The sequence below is a fragment of the Heterodontus francisci genome, chromosome 4 (assembly GCF_036365525.1).
Source record: "Heterodontus francisci isolate sHetFra1 chromosome 4, sHetFra1.hap1, whole genome shotgun sequence".
NCBI classification, from domain to species: domain Eukaryota; kingdom Metazoa; phylum Chordata; class Chondrichthyes; order Heterodontiformes; family Heterodontidae; genus Heterodontus; species Heterodontus francisci.
In genome coordinates this window covers 174,092,690-174,113,786 of record NC_090374.1, presented here as the reverse complement: position 1 = coordinate 174,113,786, position 21,097 = coordinate 174,092,690, and the positions used below count along the sequence as shown (strand labels likewise).

General features: G+C 44.1%; 1 protein-coding gene across 4 annotated transcripts in view; it reads right to left on the bottom strand.

Moving 5' to 3' along the window:
• The window catches only part of mamdc2a (MAM domain containing 2a), a 148,812-nt gene extending 128,321 nt beyond the window's left edge, over positions 1–20,491 (bottom strand). Inside the window, exons 1-2 of one of the 4 annotated variants that reach the window (XM_068030580.1) lie at positions 20,362–20,491; positions 19,646–19,762 (exon numbers count right to left, since the gene is read on the bottom strand). In XM_068030580.1, coding sequence (XP_067886681.1) covers positions 19,646–19,762; positions 20,362–20,416 — 172 coding nt within the window. In that variant the 5' untranslated portion in view covers positions 20,417–20,491. Of the gene's footprint in view, positions 1–19,645; positions 19,763–19,991; positions 20,215–20,361 lie in introns of those variants that run through there. The other 3 variants (XM_068030584.1, XM_068030581.1, XM_068030582.1) reach the window with 3 other exon arrangements.
• Between the last annotated feature and the right edge of the window lie 606 nt (positions 20,492–21,097).

The following is a 21,097-nucleotide window of genomic DNA, read 5'->3' as shown; positions in this document are numbered from 1 at the left end:
GGAGAATGTGGTGGTGAGCTGCCTGCTTGAACCGCAGCAGTCAATGCAGTATATGTACACCAAGTGACTATGAAGGAACAGTGATATAGCTCCAAGTCAAGATGGTCTGTGACTTGGAGGGGAACTTGCAAGTGGTGGTGTTCCCATGCATCTGCTGCCCTTAGCCTTCTAGGTGGTAGAGGTCGTGTTTTTGGAAGGTGCTGTCGAAGGAGCCTTAGTGAATTGCTGCAGTGCATCTTGTAGATGGTACACACTGCTGCCACTGTGCGCCAGTGGTGGAGGGAGCGATTATACAAGGTGGTGGATGAGGTGCCAATCAAGTGGGCTGCTTTGTCCCAGATGTTGCCGAGCTTCTTGATTGTGGGTCAGATGCGCAATGTAACCCACTCTGAAGTCCACAGGGCATATAAATGGCCAGAGAGTGTGAAACAAACAACTGTCGTGTAGACCCCCACCTGCCAAGAATGAGGCCTATTAATTTTGGCATATGAACATTGATTTTAAACTGTTGCTGGAGTGAAGAAAGGACTTGTTAAAAAAAAATCACCAGGCACTTGGCAAGAAAAACATTTGCATACTAACAGACAGTGCTTGGAGAGACAAAGGACTATTCCCTGGTCCACTTAACCCAAAGTGGACTGTGATCACCAGACATTGAAGGTGAGGAAGCTCACATTCCAGGATGACTGCTCAGATGGCAGAACCAAAAACAGAAGTGGTCAAACCAGCTAGTCACATGACTAACCTGCTGGGCAACCTGGGTTTTTTTGAACTAGCCACAGGACAGTTTGAATTCAGAAGGCCATTGAAACTGAAGCTGAAATAAACAAGTCTCTCGCCTGGCTGTCTCTTTCTCTTGCTTTCTCCCAAGCCACCGGACCCATGGAAGACATGTGGCCCTCAAGAGAGAAAAGACTCCTATATCGGAACAAGTTGAAGCGTGAACTGGGCCCTAATGAATTGCAAGACTTACCGGCAACCAAAGACTCCACATTGAACTTAAAGGACTGTAATTACCAGATATTGCCTCAAACTTTTCCCCTTTACTCCTCCTTCTTTTTCTGTCCCTATCTGCGTATATGTTTATCACATATGCATGCTAGCGTGATCGCATCACATATTCATAGTCGTTAACCGGATTAGAGTTTAAGATTAATAAACTTCTACCTTTCTTGTTTAAATCTAAGGAAACCTATTTGAATTCTTTGCCTTACAATTGGAGCAGTGAACAAAGATTCACTGAGGGGGAGCTAACAACAAAGTGTTTCTAAAATTAAACCCTGTTACAGTTAAACCAGGCAAAGGCTGAGAGGGAATCCTAGACCTCTCTCACCTGGTCGTAACACAACCAACCCAAACATGCCCCATTCCCGAGGAGCGAAGCAGGTTAAAATTGGGGTTGTTAAATGTCTCAAATCAGGATACCAGCTCAGTTGGTCTGCCCTGCAGTGTTTTTATCCCAATGTGTTCACTCTGTTGCCTTTACATTCTTGGAAGGAGATCAGTTGTGCAATGGTCAGTATGTTTTGCTTCAGTTTGCTTCTGCTCCTCAGAGACTGGAAAACACCAATGGATCCTGTGCGATGTTAACAGAGACTAAAACTGATGCCAATATTTTGCAGCAGCTGTTGTTCTATGAGTAACAGCACCACCCCACCCCCTTCCCTGCCCTCACCACCCCACCATCACCTTGGCTGAGACATTCCGCTCTATCCACTCTATTGTTTAATTACTAACCGAAGCAAGTGTATTTATATACTTATACTTTTAATTAGAAAATGATATGCCTTTTAAGAAAAATGAAGTCCAGGGTGGTGGCTTACCGTTAAGTGCAGCACTGCTTAGAGTTATTCTCACATTTACATGTCCATATGTCTCCTCTGATCGATTCTCACTCACTAGCCAAGAGTATATTTTTCCTTATGGCGCAACCAAAATCAAAACATTCTCTTTTGATTCATATATTCACAGGATGTGGGCATCACTGGCAAGGTCAGCATTTGTTGCCCATCGCTAATTGCCCCTGAAAACTAAGTGGCTTGCTCAGCCATTTCAGAGGGCCGTTAAAAGTCAACCACATTGCAGTGGGTCTGGAGTCACATGTAGGCCAGAGCAGGTAAGGATGGCAGATTTCCTCCCCTGAGAGACATTGGTGAACCAGATGCGTTTTTTAATGACAATCCACTAGTTTCATGGTCGCCATCACTGAGACTAGCTCTTTAATTCCAGATTTATTTAATTTACTTAATTTAAATGCCCCAGCTGACATGGTGGGATTTGAACTCATGTCTCCAGATCATTAGTCCTGGCCTCAGGATTACTATTCCAGACTCTCTGCTACCTTTCGCCTAAAAACCTATACTATTACAGCACAAAAACAAGCCATTCAGCCCAACTGGTCCATGTTAGTGTGCATGATCCACACGAGGCTCGTCCCACCCCTCTTCACCTCACCCTATCAATATATCCTTATTCTCTAATCTTCCCCTTAAATATATCTATACTGTTCTCCTCAACCACTCTCTGTGATTGTGAATTCCACATTCTTCTAACTAACTAAAAAAGTTTCTCTTGAATTTCCTATTGGATTTATTAGTGACTTATATTTGTGGCCTCTTAGTTTTTTGCTTCTTCCACAAGTGGAATCATCTTCTCTACGTCTACCCTATCAAACCCTTAGATAATTTTAAAGGTCCCTATCAGGTCATCTCTAGGTCTTTTTTCTACAGAAAAGAGCCCCAACCTGTTCAGTTTCTCCTGATAGTTAAAACTTCTCAGTTCTGTTATCATTCTAGTAAACATTTTTTGTTCCTTCTCCATTGCCTTTATTGCCTTTTTGTAATATAGAGACCACAACTGTGCACAGTGCTCCAAGTGTGGGCTAACCAAGATTCTGTACAAGTTTAACATTACCTCTCTAGTTTTGAACTTTTTTCCTCTAGAAATGAACCCCTGTGCATTTTTATGACTTTGTTAATTTGTGTTGCTACTTTTAATGATTTGTGAATCTGTACCTTAGATCCCTTTGCGCCTCTGCTCCATTTAGACGCTCATTTTCAATTCAATTCCAAAATAATTCAAATCACAGAGACCATGCAGAAGAATTTCTAGGTGTCAACAGCACTTCCAACAATCAAAAGACCCTCAGATACGGCACTGCTAAGACCATCAACTAAGCTATTCATTAGGAACTGAGGTTATCATATATTCTGATATAGTTTCACAATGCTGGAAAAGGAGGGTTAACTATTCCATAAACAGCAATCAAGCTCATTAAGTGCATTGGAGAGGAGAGTCCAAATAAAGCTGACCACATCGCATTTTACAATCACTTAAAGGGCTTTTGTGCACATCACCTCTACAGCCAGCTCATATTGGTACAAATAAGTGCAACAACTAGTGCCTTTAATGTTGTAAAATGGCCCAAGATGCTTCAAAGGAGTGTTATCAAACAAAATTTGACACCTAGCCACATAAAGAGATACTAGGGCAGATGACCAAAAGCTTGGCCAAAGAGGTAGGTTTTAAGGAGTGTCTTAAAAGGAGGGGAGGTAAAGAGTTTTAGGGAGGGAATTCCAGAGTTTAGGATTTAGGCAGCTGAAGGCATGGCCATCAGTGGTGGAGTGATTAAAATTGGGGATAAGCAAGAGGCCAAAATTGGAGGAGTGCAGTAGTCTTGAAGGGTTATAGCGCTGGAGTAGGTTACAGAGATAGGGAGGGGTGAGGCTATGGAGGGTGTGAAAACAAGGATGGGAATTTTAAAATTGAGCCATTGTCAGACTGGGAGCTAACGTAGGTCAGCCAGTGATGAGTGAATGGGACTTGGTGAGAATTAGGTTACGGGCAGCAGAGTTTTGGATGAGTTTTGAGAAGAGATAAGGGTACTCCAGAGCCACAATTACCTTCCTAGAAAAAAATTCCCAGTTGGTTGGATGTAAGATGGTATTATATGCTACAATTAATCTCACTGTCTCCATTTCTGGGAGGGGAAATTGTGCCCCAACAAGAGCCTCCTTCATAATGCCTGATAGGATGGTGGAAACAGATTGTATCATAGTCTTCAAAAGTGATTGGATAAATACCTGAAGGAAAAAAATTTGCAGGGATATGGGGAAAGAGACGGGGAGTAGAACAAAGTAAATGGCTCTTCAAAAGAGCCGCACAGACTCAACGGGCCAAGTGGCCTCCTCTATCCTGTATTATTCTATGACCACAGGTTTAAGGAAGGTGGTAGGTGGGAGGCTACCCAGGAGAGCAGAGGTATGGTAGCATAGTGGCTTTGTTACTAGACTTATAATCCGGAGGCATGGACTACTCATCTATCTGACCCTTCAAGCACCACCTGCCCCTCATGTCGCAGAATCTGCAGTTCACACATCGAACCGGAGTGGAAACAAGTCATCCTTGAGCCAGACGGACTGACTAATGAGCCGGAGACATGAGTTCAAATCCCACCATGGCAGCTGTGGAATTTAATTAAACAACAACAGCTTATATTTATATAGTGCCTTTAACGTAATAAAACATCCCAAGGCATTTTACAGGAGCATTATAAAACAAAGTATAACACTGAGGAACAAAAGGAGATATTAGGTCAGATGCCCAAAAGCTTGGTCAAAGAGGTAGGTTTTAAGAAGTGTCTTAAAGGTGGAAAGTGAGGAGGAGAGGCGGCAAGGTGTAGGGAGGGAATTCCAGAGCTTGGGGCCCAGGCAGCTGAAGGCACAGCCACCAATGGTGGAGTGATTAAAATCAGGGATGCACAAGAGGCCAGAAGTAGAGGAGTGCAGAGATCTTAGAGGGTTGTGGGGCTGGAGAAGATTACAGAGATAGGGAGGGGTGAGACCAAGGAGGGATTTGAAAACAAGGATGAGAATGACTGGAAGCCAATGTAGGTCAGCGAGCACAGAGGTGATAGGTGAATAGGATTTGGTGCAAGTTAAGACATAGGCAGCAGAGTTTTGGATGACCTTGAGATTACAGAATAAAAAGTTGGCATCAGTTATGGTGACCAAAAAACTACTGGATTGTCATAAAAACCCATCTGGTTCACTAACTCTCTTTAGAGAAGGAAATCTGCCATCCTTACCTGGCCTATATGTGACTCCAGAACCACAACAATGAGGTTGACTCTTAACTGCTCTCTGAAATGACCGAGCAAGCCACTCAGTTGTATTCAAGCTCACCACCACCTTCAAGGGCAATTAAGAATGGGCAATAAATGCTGACCTTGCCAGCAATGCCCACATCCCATGACAGAATAAGAAAAGGAGCACTGGAATACTCATTAACTGCATCTCTCTTGACCCAACGAGTGGTGAGAATGTGGAACTTGCTTCCATGATGAGTAGTTGAGGTGAATAACAAAGATGCATTTAAGGAGAAGCTAGGCAAGCACATAAGAAAGAAAGGAATGGAAGGTTATGCTGATAAAGCGAGATTAAGGGGGTGGGAGGAGACTCATGTGGAGCATAAACACTGGCTTAGACTGGTTGGACCAAATAGCCTGTTTCTGTGCTGTAAACCCAATGCTGTAAATACATATGTGGCATTTCCTCAACAATGATTGATAACGCAGCATCGTTAAAAAAGGCTGGATAGACTACTTTTGATCTGCAGCTAGGAAATTCCTCATCAGTACATCTGAATTGGCAACCAATGGTAAAGATTCAAGCCAGTGAATGACAAAACAGACTGAATGACTTGCTGGAACAATAACTGCAAGCTCGATGTGGTGCATGTCCTTGCTATTTAGGGAAGTCTGCAAAGAAACCACTGGTCCCAGTTCCTGCCTACTTTCATTTATGTTGGGTCATAACAGGCTTACACACAAAGAGGCTCACACCACTTCCGATGTACTAAGGGAAATGTTGGCTCATTTTACTAAATTGATTTTCCAGCGGATTATTTGCCAAGACATATGTAGATTGTATCCAGTTTGTTATGAAATACTGGGGGTTTTAACCAATCTTAATGATCTGCCAAATTTGCTTTGTATCATCTCTGAATGTTCACTCGAAGTGGGTTTTGGACTCTTTTGCAGTGCCTGCTCAGTAATTCTTCAAACTAAGATTCATGCTGTCTAAACTCACTGGCACAGAGTGACCGTTTTACTTCAACAGAACAATTGGCTTTCCTTATTTCACCTCCTCAACCGACTAAACCCCGAGAGTTGGCTTTGCAGTCATATCGCCATAATAATGACCTTGATAGAAATGAGATGAAAGTGCTAGATAGACTAAAACAGCTCAAAAACAATAAATCTCCAAGGTAGATGCTATTTATCCTAGAGTGCTGAAGAATACTAAGGAAGAGATGCATGTGGCCTTAACTGTTATGAGAGAGTCACTGGTCACTGGAGAGATACCAGTGAATCGGAAGAAGGCTAAGGTGGTTCCCATATTTAAAATGGACAATAAAACAGACACAGGCAATTATAGACCCATCAATCATATTCCAATTCCATGTGAAATAATGGTATCAATTATCAGGTGTAAACTTGAAGATTATCTGCTCAATAATAGTAAATAACAATCAACATAGATCCATGAACATCCTACCTGACCAAATTCCTTGACTTCTTTGGAAACTGTTTCAATAGTAACTTTCAAAAAGGAACTGGATAGATACTTGAAAATGAGAAATTTGCATTGTGCCTGGACTTTGAGAAGGCATTTGACAAAGTTCCAAGTGAAAGGTTAATAATTAACCTTGAAGTTGTTGAGGGTAAATTTTGGACATGGATAAAGGATAGAGAATAACAGATACCCACTGGAGGAATTAGGTTAAAGTGGGGGTAAGTACTCAGTGGAGTGACACAGAGACTGAAATTGGGAAGACTATAGTTTCTTATCTCTGTCTACCTATTGGACTCAGAGACCCAATGCAAATTGACCAAATTTGCTAATGATGCTAAACTAGGAATGGCATTGAATTGGAGGAGGAAGCTCAACGATGACAGTATCAGCTATATAAAATACAAAAATGTATGAGCAAAACAAAGGAAAATGAAAGCCGATACGGATAAATGTAAAGTACTGCACAGAGGACGGAAAAACAAGCAGCACACGCATTCAATAAACAGCCAGGGATGAAGTGGAAAGGGACCCAGGAGTCTTTGAACACTTGATTGGTCAACATCTCCAGCCAATACAGAGCAGCTATCAACAAAGTCAACAGAATGTTAAGCTACATGGCCAAGGCAGTAAACACTAAGGCAAAAGAAGTCATGATCAAACTGTACAGTGCTCTGGTCAGACCACTCCTAAAGTACTGTATCCTGGGCTGGTCACCAAGAAGACATTTTAGCATTGTAAACGGTGCAAAGAAGAGCCATAAGACTGATTCCTAGTGTCAATGATCCGACTTATCAGAAAAGGCTGGAGAAACTTTGAAAGGAGGCATCCCAATGTGACATTATAGATCTATACAATAGAGTTCACACAGCACAGGAAAGGAAAATTTAGACAACTACTTTAAATGTAATTATGACAAGGGACCATTGGTTTAAACTCATAAAAGATAAATTTAGGACTGAGATCAGAAAATCCTTCTTCACACACAGACTGATCAATGCATGAAATGGACTTCCAGATGAATGTCGGAACAGGAGGAGGCTATTCAGCCTCTCAAACCTGCTTTGCCAATCAATGAGATCATGGCTGATCTGTATCTTAACTCTAGCCACCTGCCTTGGCTCCATATCATTCCATACTCTAGTCTCCCAAAAGTCTATCAATCCCAGATTTAAAATTATTAATTCACCTTGCATCTACTGCATTTAGTGGGAGAGGGTTTCACATTTTCACCGTTGACATGATGAAATATTTCCTAACTTCTCCTTTGCTTGGCCTAGCTCTGACTTTAAGGTTATGACCCCTTGCCCTAGACTCCAGCGAGATGACAGTGACTGCCCTTGACATCAAGGCAGCATTTGACCGACTGTGGCATCAAGGAGCTCTAGCAAAACTGGAGTCAATGGGGATCGGGGGAAAACACTCCACTGGTTGGAGTCATACCTAGCACAAAGGAAGATGGTTGTGGTTGTTGGAGGACAATCATCTCAGCTCCTAACATCACTGCAGGAGTTCCTCAGGGTAGTGTCCTAGGCCCAACCGTCTTCAGCTGCTTCATCAATGATCTTCCTTCAATCATAAGGTCAGGAGTGGGGATGTTCGCTGATGATTGCACAATGTTCAGCACCATTTGCATCTCCTCAGATATTGAAGCAGTCCATGTAGAAATGCAGCAAGACCTGGACAATATCCAGGCTTGGGCTGATAGGTGGCAAGTAACATTTGTGCCACATAAGTGCCAGGGAATGACCATCTCAAACAAGGGTGAATCTAAGCATCTCCCCTTGACATTCAATGGCATTTCGATCGCTGAATCCCCCACTATCAACAGCCTGGGGGTTACCATTGACCAGAAACTGAACTGAAGTAGCCATATAAATACCATGGCTACAAGAGCAGGTCAGAGGCTGGGAATCCTGCAGCGAGTAGCTCCTAACCCCCCAAAGCCTGTCCACCATCTACAAGGCACAGGTCAGGAGTGTGATGGAATATTCTCCACTTGCCTGGATGGGTGCAGCTCCAACAACACTCAAGAAGCTCAACACCATCCAGGACAAAGCAGCCCGCTTGATTGGCACCCTATCCACTCCCTCCACCACCGATGCACAGGGGCAGCAGTGTGTACCATCTACAAGATGCACTGCAGCAACGCAGCAAGGCTCCTTAGACAGCAAGCCCACAACGTCTACCACTTAGATAGACAAGGGCAGCAGATGCATGGAAACACCACCACCTGCAAGTTCCCCTCCAAGCCACACACCATCCTGACTTGGAACTATATTGCCGTTCCTTCACTGTCATTGGGTCAAAATCTTGGAGATGAAGTGGGAAGTGGGATTAGTGCAGTTATTCACAAGAACATGCTGTTGGTTAAAGTCTGTTGTCAATTAGGAAGTTTGCTGCACGGATTGAAGGCCACAATGAGTCAGATCGATGGCAGGAAATCGACTCATTCTGGTCCATCTTCATCATTTAACCAGAAAGATACTAAAGCATCTCCCCCGTCACCTATTGCAACATCCAACTGGTAAATAATTCCAGGATTTTCATCTCTGCCACTCCACTAGTTTAAGGAATTGATGGGGTTAGACAGAGCTCAACTTTTTCTGCTGTTGAGGGAGTTTTTTTAATTTATTCATGGGATGTGGGCATCTCTGGCTAGGCCAGCATTTCTTACCCATCCCTAATTGCCCTTGAGAAGCTGCTGATACACCCACAATGCTGTCAGGAAGGGAGTTCCCCAAAACACATCTCAGTCTAATCTACCTCTGCAGCAGCTAGATTGCTCTGAAGAAAACAACAACTTGCATTTATATGGTGCCTTTAGTGTAGGGAAAATGGCCCAAGACGCTTCACAAACAAAATTTCACACTGAGTCAAAGAGGAGATATTAGGACAGGTGACCAAAAGCTTCAGCAAAGAGCTATGTTTAAGGAGTATCTTAAAAGAGGAAGAGGTCGAGATATTTAGGGAGGGAATTCCAGAACTTAAGGTCTCGACAGCTGAAGGCACAACCACCAATGATGGAGCAATGAAAATCAGGGATGCGCAACAGGACAGAATTGGGGGGGGGGGGTTGGTGGTGGGTGGGCACAGCATTCTCGGATGGCTGTAAGGCAGCAGAAGCTTACAGAGATGGGTTGGGGGGGGGGGCGGGGAGTGAGTCCATGGAGGGATTTGAAAACAAGAATGAGAATTATAAGTTCGAGGCGTTGCTGTAGCAGGAGCCAGTGTAGGTCAGCGAACACAGAGGAGATGGGTAAACGGGACTTGGTGCAATTTAGGATACAGGCAGCAGCGATTTGGATGAGCTGAAGTTTACAGGAGGTGGAAGATTGGGGGTGGGCCAGGAGAGTATTGGAATAGTCGAGTCTGGAGATAACAAAAGCATGGTTTAAAGGCTGAGATATGCAAGCAGTTTCCTTCCAGGAACTAACTGAACTCATTATGTCATGCTAACACTGATAGCGATTTGCATTTTCATTATCCAAGTGTTTTTTTGTTAAATCTCACTCAACTTTTAACAGTTGAAATGAAGAATCTTTAACAAGCAATATTGGGTTAAGTTTAATTGAAGGTATCCAGGCATGGAAGAATGGGTTAGATTTTCACCCTGCTGGCTGGGTGTAAAAGCAGCGTTACTGATCGGCTTCCCATTATAGAAACTGTTCCACTATTATTTCTGAAAATCAGGTGCTCTATAGTCTACAACGCCAGTTATACATTCTGGGTAGCGAGTTCAAAAGCGACCCCAATGCATTTAAGGCTGTACAGGACCAATGTAGGGCCAGATTTACACTGGTTTTTGGTGATTATCTGGCAGCATAAAATCAGCATTTAATGCTTCCTCTGCAAATGGTGCTTTGTGGGGCTTCTTGTCAGACCTTAAACAGTACAACATATGAAGCTTATGCAATGTGACTGACCTAAGCTATGTACCAAAAACAACAACAGCTTGCATTTACATAGTGCCTTTAACATCGCAAAATTTCCCAAGGTGCTTGACAGGACAAAATATGATACAGAGTCAGGTAAGGAGATATTAATAGAGGTGAGCAATAGCTTGGTCAACAAGGTCAGTTTTAAGGAGCGTCTTAAAGGACGAGAGAGAGTTAGAGAGGCGGGGAGGTTTAGGTAAGGAATTCCAGAGCTTAGGACCCAGGCAGCAGAAGGCATGGCCACCAATGGTGGAGCAATTAAAATTGGAGATGCGCAAGAGGCCAGAATTGGAGGACCTAGAGATCTCGGAGGATTGTAGAGCTGGTGGAGGTTACAAAGATAGGGAGAGACACGGCCATGGAGTGACTTGAAAACAAGGATGAGAATTTTAAAATTGAGGCGTTACCAGACTGGGATCCAACGTAGGTCAGCGAGCACAAGTGGTGAAGGGTTGAATGGAAGTTAGGACACACACTGCAGAGGTTTTGCATGCACAGATCAAGATGGTTAGGATTTGATCTGCAGTCTGAGTAAGACATAAGAAAACCATAACTGGCCTCAGCTCCTCTCGAGGTAGAGAGGGAAAGAAATCAGAGAAAGTTATGGCTGCTGATTGTTATCCATTGACCTCAATTGGAAGCATGCCTCTGTGGATGGCAGAGGCAGGGGCAGGGGGATGGCGACTGGGCTTGCCTGTGAAGGCTTCCGTGTTCAAACAGCCTGATGTTCGCACATTAAGAATGCTCACTTGGTCTAAGTATCAAATTCCACTCCCTCCCACCGACTTCCGCTCCCCCCTCCCACCCCCGCTCAGAAGCCGTATCCAATTGTTAGGACAGAAAAATTAATTTCAGTAGGAAATAGTCAACAGCTTCAAAAAATAGGGAGAAAATTGGCTGGAAAGGAGAGAAACTAACACTGGATGCACAATCATTACTTTATCATTGATTTTACTGTGCTTCCGCTGATTTAAATAGACTGTTAGATTTCAGTACACTGTTAGATTTAGGGTTTTAATCAGGCAAAACTGTGGCAGATGGAGTTCAATGAAGGGAAGTATGAGGTCATCCACTTTGGCCATAAGAAAGATAAATGAGAATGTTTATTAAATGGCAAGAAGCTAGAAATTGTGAAGGAGCAGCGAGATTTAGGGGTGCAAGTACAGAAATTACTAAAAGGTAATGGATAGGTACAAAAACAAATTAAAAGGCTAATAGATGTTGGCCATTATGACAACAGAGTTGGAATTCAAGGGGTGGAAGTATTGTTACAGCTGTACAGAGTTCTGGTTAGACCCCATTTTACATACTGTGTTCAATCTGGCATCACCAGGAAGGATATATTGGCATAATAATAAAAGCAAAATACTGCGGATACTGGAAATCTGAAATAAAAACAAGAAATGCTGGAACCACTCAGCAGGTCTGGCAGCATCTGTGAAAAGAGAAGCAGAGTTAACGTTTCGGGTCAGTGACCCTTCTTCGGAACTGACAAATATTAGAAAAGTCACAGGTTATAAGCAAGTGAGGTGGGGGTGGGGCAAGAGATAACAAAGGAGGTCTAGATTGGACCAGGCCACACAGCTGACCAAAAGGTCACGGAGCAAAGGCAAACAATATGTTAATGGTGTGTTGAAAGACAAAGCATTAGTACAGATTAGGTGTTAATACACTGAATATTGAACAGTAGCAAGTGCAAACCTGAAAAAAAACAGTGGGTAAGCAAACTGAACAAACTAAGATGAAATGAAATAAATGCAAAAAAAAGATTGTAAAAAATGTAAAAAAGAATGTAGAAAAAAAAGGAACAAAAAATAACTAAAAATGAAAGTAAAATGGGGGGCTGTCATGCTCTGAAATTATTGAACTCAATGTTCAGTCTGGCAGGCTGTAGTGTGCCTAATTGGTAGATGAGATGCTGTTCCTCGAGCTTGCGTTGATGTTCACTGGAACACTGCAGCAATCCCAGGACACAGATGTGAGCATGAGAGCAGGGGGGAGTGTTGAAATGGCAAGCAACCAGAAGCTCAGGGTCCTGCTTGCGGACTGAGCGGAGATGTTCCGCAAAGCGGTCACCCAGTCTGCGCTTGGTCTCCCCAATGTAGAGGAGACCACACTGTGAGCAGCGAATACAGTATACTACATTGAAAGAAGTACAAGTAAATCGCTGCTTCACCTGAAAGGAGTGTTTGGGGCCTGGGATAGTGAGGAGAGAGGAGGTAAATGGGCAGGTATTACACCTCCTGCGATTGCAGGGGAAGGTGCCATGGGACGGGGAGGAGGTGGTGGGGGTAATGGAGGAGTGGACCAGGGTGTCGCGGAGGGAACGATCCCTTCGGAATGCTGACAGGGGAAGGGAGGGGAAGATGCGACTGGTAGTGGCATCACGCTGGAGGTGGCGAAAATGGCGGAGGATGATCCTTTGGATATGGAGGCTGATGGGGTGGAAAGTGAGGACAAGGGGAACCCTGTCACGATTCTGGGAGGGAGGGGAAGGGGTGAGGGTAGAGGTGCGGGGAATGGGCCAGACACGGTTGAGGGCCCTGTCAACCACAGTGGGGGGAAATCGTCGGTTGAGGAAAAAGGAGGTCATATCAGAAGCACCGTCATGGAAGGTAGCATCATCAGAGCAGATGCGTTGGAGATGGAGAAACTGGGAGAATGGAATGGAGTCCTTACAGGAGGTAAGGTGCAAAGAAGTATAGTCGGGATAGTTGTGGGAGTCGGTGGGCTTATAATGGGTATTAGTAGACAACCTATCCCCAGAGATGGAGACAGAGAAGTCGAGGAAGGGAAGGGAAGTGTCAGAGATGGACCATGTAAAGGTGACAGAAGGGTGGTAATTGGAAGCAAAGTTGATAAAGTTTTCCAGTTCGGGGCGGGAGCAGGAAACGGCACCGATACAATCATCAATGTACCGGAAAAAGAGTTGGGGGGGGGGGGGGGGGGCCTGAGTAGGACTGGAACAAAGAATGCTCGACATATCCCACAAAAAGACAGGCATAACTAGGACCCATGCGGGTACCCATAGCGACACCTTTTACTTGAAGGAAGTGCGTAGAGTTGAAGGAGAAGTTGTTCAATATGAGAACAAGTTCAGCCAGGCGGAGGAGGGTGGTGGTGGATGGGGACTGGTTGGGCCTCTGTTCAAGGAAGAAGCGGAGAGCCCTCAAACCATCCTGGTGGGGGATGGAGGTGTAGAGCGATTGGACGAACATAGTGAAGAGGAGGCGGTTGGGACCAGGAAACTGGAAATTGTCAAAATGACGTAGGGAGTCAGAAGAGTCATGGATGTAGGTGGGAAGAGACTGGACCAGCAGAGAAAAGACAGAGTCCAGATAGGAAGAAATAAGTTCAATGGGGCAGGAGCAGGCTGACACAATGGGTCTGCCGGGACAGTCCCGTTTGTGGATTTTGGGAAGGAGGTAGAAGCGGGCTGTCCGGGGTTGTGGGACTATGAGGTTGGAAGCTGTAGAGGGAAGATCTCCAGAGCAGATGAGGTCAGTGACAGTCCTTTGGACGGTGGCTTGATGTTCAGTGGTGGGGTCATGGTCCAGAGGAAGGTAGGAAGAAGTGTCCATGAGTTGGCGTTGAGCCTCTGCAAGGTAGAGGTCGGTGCGCCATACAACAACAGCACCACCCTTGTCTGCAGGTTTGATCACCATGTCGGGGTTAGACCTGAGAGAACGGAGTGCCTCAAGTTCAGAGGGGACAGGTTAGAGTGAGTGAGGGGGGCAGAGAAATTGAGATGACCAATGTCTCGCTGACAGTTTTCAATGAAGAGATCAAGAGCGGGTAAGAGGCCAGGGGGAGGGGTCCAGGTCGAGGGAGAATGCTGGAGGCGGGTGAATGGGTCTGCTGGTCGGGGGGAGGACTCCTGGTCAAAGAAGTGAGCCCGGAGGTGGAGGCGACGGAAGAAGAGCTCAACGTCATGCCGAGCACAAAATTCATTGAGGTGGGGGCGTAAAGGGATAAAACTGAGACCTTTGCTGAGTACAGAACGCTCAGCATCAGAGAGGGGGAGGTCAGAGGGTATAGTGAATACACGGCAAGGGGTCAGATCAGAAGGGGTGGGGTCAGAGGGAAGTGAAGCGGAAGGAGGATCTGGAGGGGCATGAGTCCCCATCAGCTGCTGGAGCTTGCGTTCCTTAACACTTGAAAGGAAGAAAAAAAGTTTTTTGTGAATGCGTCGGATGAGACGAAAGATGAAATGAAACTGCGGAGTAGAACAGCTTTGAGATAAGGTGAGACGGTGCTGCTGGAGAGAGAGGTCCAGTGTGTGCATGTGGCGGCGCATAGCACTGAGTGTGGATCTCAGGATGCGGCGAGAGTAGCAGTCCGAGGAACGTTGTATTTCTCGGAGATACCTGTAATCCTGGGTGGATTCAAAGCATGATGTGTGAAACTGCAGTTGGAATCCACGTGGAATAAGTCGGAGCCGGAGACAGTCACTGAGGAAGGAGATGTGGCTGTGAAAACGAGTTTTGGTAGATACCTTATCAAACACCAGGAGGGAAATAGAAAGCAATGAAGGTGAACAAGGTAAAAGAGACAAACGAAAATCCAAGGTAGGCATTCCTGGAAGAGAAGTGGCAGTGAATTAAACACTAAAATAAAAGCAAAATACTGCGGATGCTGGAAATCTGAAATAAAAACAAAAACAAAAACAAGGATATATTGGCATTGGAGGGTGTGCAGCACCGATTCACCACAACAATAACGGGGCTGGAAGGGTTAAACTGCAAGGACTGGTTACACAATCTAAGCATGTATTCCCTTGAGTATTGAAGATCTAATTGTTTAAGATGATTAAAGGATTTTAAGGCTGTTGAGACTGGGAGTCAATTGAAAATTTCAAAACTGAGATTGATGAAAACATTTTTGGTAAGGGTATTCAGGGTTACAGAACCAACATGGGTAGACGGAGTTAAGATACAGATCAACTATGTTCTAACTGAATGGCAGTTCGAGCAGCTGAATGGCCTATGTCTGTTCCTATGAGCCTATTCGAACCAACATAGCCTCATCTCATGAATTCAGAAACAAATCCAAAGATTGTAGTTAAATTGTCCCTACTGAACTGATGCACATCAGAGCTGACAGCAATAACACAACTCCAGAGTCACATCCTGATTTGATGTCAGAATGCATGAGTTTGAGACCCCCTCCTGAGGGGATCATCTCATGCTATTTAGGAATAACATCACCTGCAGTATAATTCCAGTTCAGTATCAAGCTGGGTTTTCATTAGTCCGACTGGTCTTTATCAACTTATGCAGAGTTTCTATCTAATGTAATGTTTTATGTATTTAAAATAAACCTTATTGCATTCCATGTCTGCTCTTTTTTTTATTCATTCACAGGATATGGGTGTCGCTGGCCAGGCCAGCACTTATTGTCCATCCCTAATTGCCCTTGAGAAGGTGGTGGTGAGCTCCTCTCTCGAACACAGCTGAATGGCTTGCTCGGCCATTTCAGAGGGCAGTTAAGAGTCAAACACATTGCATCTGGAGTCACATAGACACCAGACCAGGTAAGGATGGCAGAATTCCTTCTCTCAAGGACATTAGTGAAATAGTTGGAGTTTACAGGTGGGGTGAGAGTGACTGCCCTTGACATCAAGGCAGCATTTGACCGAGTATGGTATCAAGGAACCCTAGCAAAACTGAGGTCAATAGGAATCAGTGGGAAAACTCACCACTGGTTGGAGTGATACCTAGCGCATCGGAAGATGATTGTGGTTGTTGGAGGTCGATCATCTCAACGATAGGACATCACTGCAGGAGTTCCTCAGGGTAGTGTCCTAGGTCCAACTATCTTCAGCTGCTTCATCAATGATCTTTCTTCAATCATAAGGTCAGGAGTGGGGATGTTCGCTGATGATACTCCTCAGATACTGAAGCAGTCTGTGTGGAAATGCAGCAAGACCTGGACAATATCCAGGCTTGGGCTGATAAGTGGCAAGTAACATTCGCGCCACACAAGTGCCAGGCAATGACCATCTCTAACAAGAGAGAATCTAACCATCTCCCCTTGACATTCAATGGCATTACAATCGCTAAATCCCCCACTATCAACATCCTGGGCATTACCATTGACCAGAAACTGAACTGAAGTAGCCATAAAAATGCCGTGGCTATAAGAGCAGGTCAGAGGCTAGGAATCTTGTGGCAAGTAACTCACCTCCTGACTCCCCAAAGGCTGTCCAGTATCTACAAGGCACAAGTCAGATATGTGATGGAACAATCTCCACTTGCCTGGATGGGTGTCGCTCCAACAACACTCAGGAAGCTCGCCACCATCCAGGACAAAGCAGCCCGCTTGACTGGCACCCCATCCACAAACATTTACTCCCTCCACTAATGCTGTACAGTGGCAGCAGTGTGTACCATCTACAAGATGCACTGCAGCAACTCAGCAAGGCTCCTTAGACAGCACCTTCCAAACCCACCTATAAGGACAAGGGCATCAAATGCATGGGAACACCACCTGCAAGTTCCCTTCCAAGCCACACACCATCCTGACTTGGAACTACATCGCCGTTCCTTCACTGTCACTGGAACTCTCTTCCTAACAGCACTATAGGTGTACCTACTCCACATGGACTGCAGCGGTTCAAGAAGGCAGCTCACCACCACATTCTCAAGGGCAATTACGGATGGGCAACAAATGCTGGCCTGGCCAGCGATGCCCACATCCCAAAAACGAATATAAAAAAATGTTGGGGTTTTATGATAAACCAATAGTTTCATGGTCACCATTACTGATACTACCTTTTAAATCTAGATTTGATTTAATTAATTGAATGTTTAAATTCCCCAGCTGCCGTGGTGGGATTCACAGCTGTTCCAAGACTGCTTTAACACTGGGAATATCTCTACATAACAGGTGTAACTCAGAGCAGTGCTATAATTAGTTGACAATTCATTTTACACTAGTTGCCCAATTAGGTTAATCATTAAATATCATTGGTCATGAAAATCTTTAATTTATTGTATAGATGTGAAGTGACTGATTGCCAGTAAATGTGTCAGTCAGTGGCTCAGACACACTTGGCTCTGTGTCAAAAAGTTTTCAGGTTCAGTCCCACTCCAGAGTCCTTGGGCAAATAATTGAGGCTGACACTCCACGTGCAGTACTGAGGGAGTGCTGCACTGTCAGAGGTGCCATCCTTTGGATGAGACATTAAACCTGAGGCTCTGTCTGCCCTCTTAGGGGGACATAAAAGAACCCATGGCTGCTATTTGAAGAACAGCATGGGAGTTCTCCCTGGTGGCCAGATCATCACCTATCACCTATCGCTCAACAAACTCAAAGCAAGTTATCTATTCATTTATCTCGAGGCACTTTGCAGGAGCTTGCTGTGCACAAATTAACTGATGCATTTCCTAAAACAGTGACTAACTTCATAAAGTGATTTTTTGGTTGTAAAAGGAGCTGCATTAACACAAGTCTTTCTTTCTTTAAATATGCACTGGTGCTGTTCCAGTCTTGATCTTATTATACTAACAAACTGCACTGTCTTTGATTTGTTTATGATGTCTAATTGGGATGTCATCCAATTTATTGGAGTCATGGACAGATGGTTCAGTCCATCACTGTTTCAAAGCCTTTCCAGCTCTAGCATATGGTGTTCATTCATCACTGATGACAACTTACACAAGCATGGACAGCCAAATGTAACAAAAGAATTAGAAATTTTATCTTCATATTCCAGGAATGGTTCATGAAAGAAAGTCAGATTACTCTGTGCTCAGGCAGTTTCAAAGTACCTGCATTTTTACAATTTACTTAAGATGCTCAAGGTTCAGTAGTAACTGCGCTTCTTAGCGCAGAGAAGGTTAAGTGGAAATTTAATAGAGATGTTCAAAGTTATGATTGGGTTTTGAGAGAGTAAATAGGAGAAACAGTGGCAGGAGGGTCGCTAACCAGAGGACACAGATTTAAGGTAATTAGCAAAAGAATCGGAGGAGAGATGAGGAGAATTTTTTTATGCAGTGAGCTGTTGTGATCTGGAATGCACTGCCTGAAAGGGCATTTGGAGCAGAATCAATAGCAACTTTCCAAAGAGAATTGGATAAATACCTGAAAAGGAAAAATTTGCAGGGCTATAGGGAAAGAGCAGGGTTAAGTGGGACTAATTGGATAGCTCTTTCAAAGAGTCAGCACAGACATGATGGGCCAAATGGCCTCCTTCTATGAGGAATGATTCAATGATTCCGGCCAACACAACATTGCAACATTTGTTTTGGGAGTGCTAATGTGATAGTGATTTATTTTTATTTCTTTAGATGAGGTGCATCCAGTGTTCATTGCACCCGTACCCTAGACATTAGAGGGGAAAATGTAGATGTCTGGGATTATACAATACCTGGTGCAAAATAAACCGGGTATGTGGCAATCTTTGAAAGATCTGTGTCACACCGTCAGGTTGGCATTGCACTTGGGTATCAAAGTGGGACCCAAGATGTGAGTTATACTCCCACTTCTGACATTGATGCACCACCCAATGCTTGCCAATACTGCGAACTTGGCAATAGCAATTGTCCCCTTATCTCAGAGTACATCAGTACTCCAAAAATGCATAGTAACCGTCTCAATGCTAAGTGAGTCCTTGCCTATAACGATAAATACAGAAACTCACAAGTACAATATATGCAAGAGACAGCCCCGACATGACAAGCCACTTTCACCTGCAAAATCTAATCCGATAAAAAAAAGTCTGTTCTGTTACTGTCTCAATCGCAGGATGTACCAGTGATGTTACAGTACACAACTGATGCCACTTGACATCCCTAACACTAGTCACTCCAAGACACTCATACAAAACAGCAAAATGCATCGGCCAGAGGGCGCTTTGGAAAGTTCACAGAACCTGAGAAAACGTAATGACATAAATGAAAGTTCTTTGATTTTTAGTTACAAAACTTAAAGCTTCGCAATGCGGTGACTGCAGGTCGAACTGAACTTTCAGTGCTGCTATTTGATGAGGTTCGGAGAGAACATTGGATTATGTAACATCCTGCTCTAATTTTCACTCCCTCATCTTTAGTTCTGAAGCTTTTTCGCAGTTGCACGGAAGCATGTGTTGCAGAATTTGCTCTACCGGCGTTTCCTATCGGCGCAGTTATTTACCTGGTAAATTCACAATCCACGGGTCATTATTGGGATCTGATTCGTAGCCACAAACGTCATCCTCAAAATCGCACGACCCGTTATTGCCCAGGACCTCGGCACCGGCAAACAGCACGACTTCATAGAGTGACCAGATATATATAGAAAAAAAAACAAGCGGGAGAGGGAAAAAAGAACAGTTAAACATGCAACAAATTCAAAACGTGTGCTTATTTAAAAACATAGCTCTTACCTTCCACAGCAGACTGTGACAAACTCGTGGTTTGGAAAACCAGTTTTTTTTTTGAACAGGTGCAGAGCGGAATCTCTTTATGGACTGTATATAAATGTATAAATGGATATTTACCGTGCAGAATTAAGAGTACAAGAGGCGTCATGGCGTATGCTTAAGATCCAAAGTGAAGACTGTGTCATTCAAACTCTCAAACTCTGTGTCATCCAGCAGTACAGGAGTTTAGGGTTCCGCAAATAGTAAGGCTGGGACAGAGAGAGAGAGAGCTGCTTTGTTTCAGCCAGATTTAGCAGCAGAGATATCCCATGGGGCGGAGAGAGTGCAAGGGAAAAAAATAGTAATGAGTTCCAGATTCGCGGGGATACACCTACCCAGAGAAAAGCTGCTTTGCGATGCTTATTTTTTTAACTGTGTAGGCAGAGTGAATGATAGCACCCAACTATCTTATGTTGTTACTGCAAGTTCAGAAAGTGACAGCACTTGCCTCTTTGATGCTCTCCCATCAAACACAAGTTTCTTTCTTGGGTAGTCATTGTCATTTAGCTTATCATTTGCAGCAAAGAGGCATACTTTTTCAGATGACCATTATGATTGTTTGATAGGAGACTGTACATTCCGTCTAGAGCCCAGAACAGTTCTTGCCATTGTCAGGAGAGAGAGAGAGAGAGGGGGCTGGGACGGGGGGGGGGGGGGGGGGTGGGGGAGGGGAGTCAAAGTATGGACTGTTCCTGCAAGTGCTAATTTCCAGAAGAGTTTCTCCCTACTCAAAAATATTCACTGAAATAAAATGACAAAGCCTCATTTATTAAACACTCAGAAACCATTTATCAGCATTTGCACAGTGCTGCCAATTTTTGCTTGCTAAAGGAGGTCAGATTCTATCCACAGTTTTATCAAGCCCATGTTGTTGCTGTTGTTTGCTGCCAAATAATTGAGAGCCAGTGATACAATTCACATCAAGATGGGTCATTCTGTCACGAGTTGAGCGCAGAATCAGTCATGTACGACCCTACTATGATAAAATAAAAGATGCATGTCTTCAGCTGTTTGATTCTTCCAGAAGTTAGAAAGATTATTATGGGAGAGGGCATGGCGAATGAGTGCTTTGCATCTGTCTTCACTAAAGAAGAGGCTGCTGCCAATGTCAGAGTAAAGGAAGAGATAGCAGAGAAAAGTAGATGATAGATACAAGGTTGGCAGTGTCAAAGTAGAAATTTCAT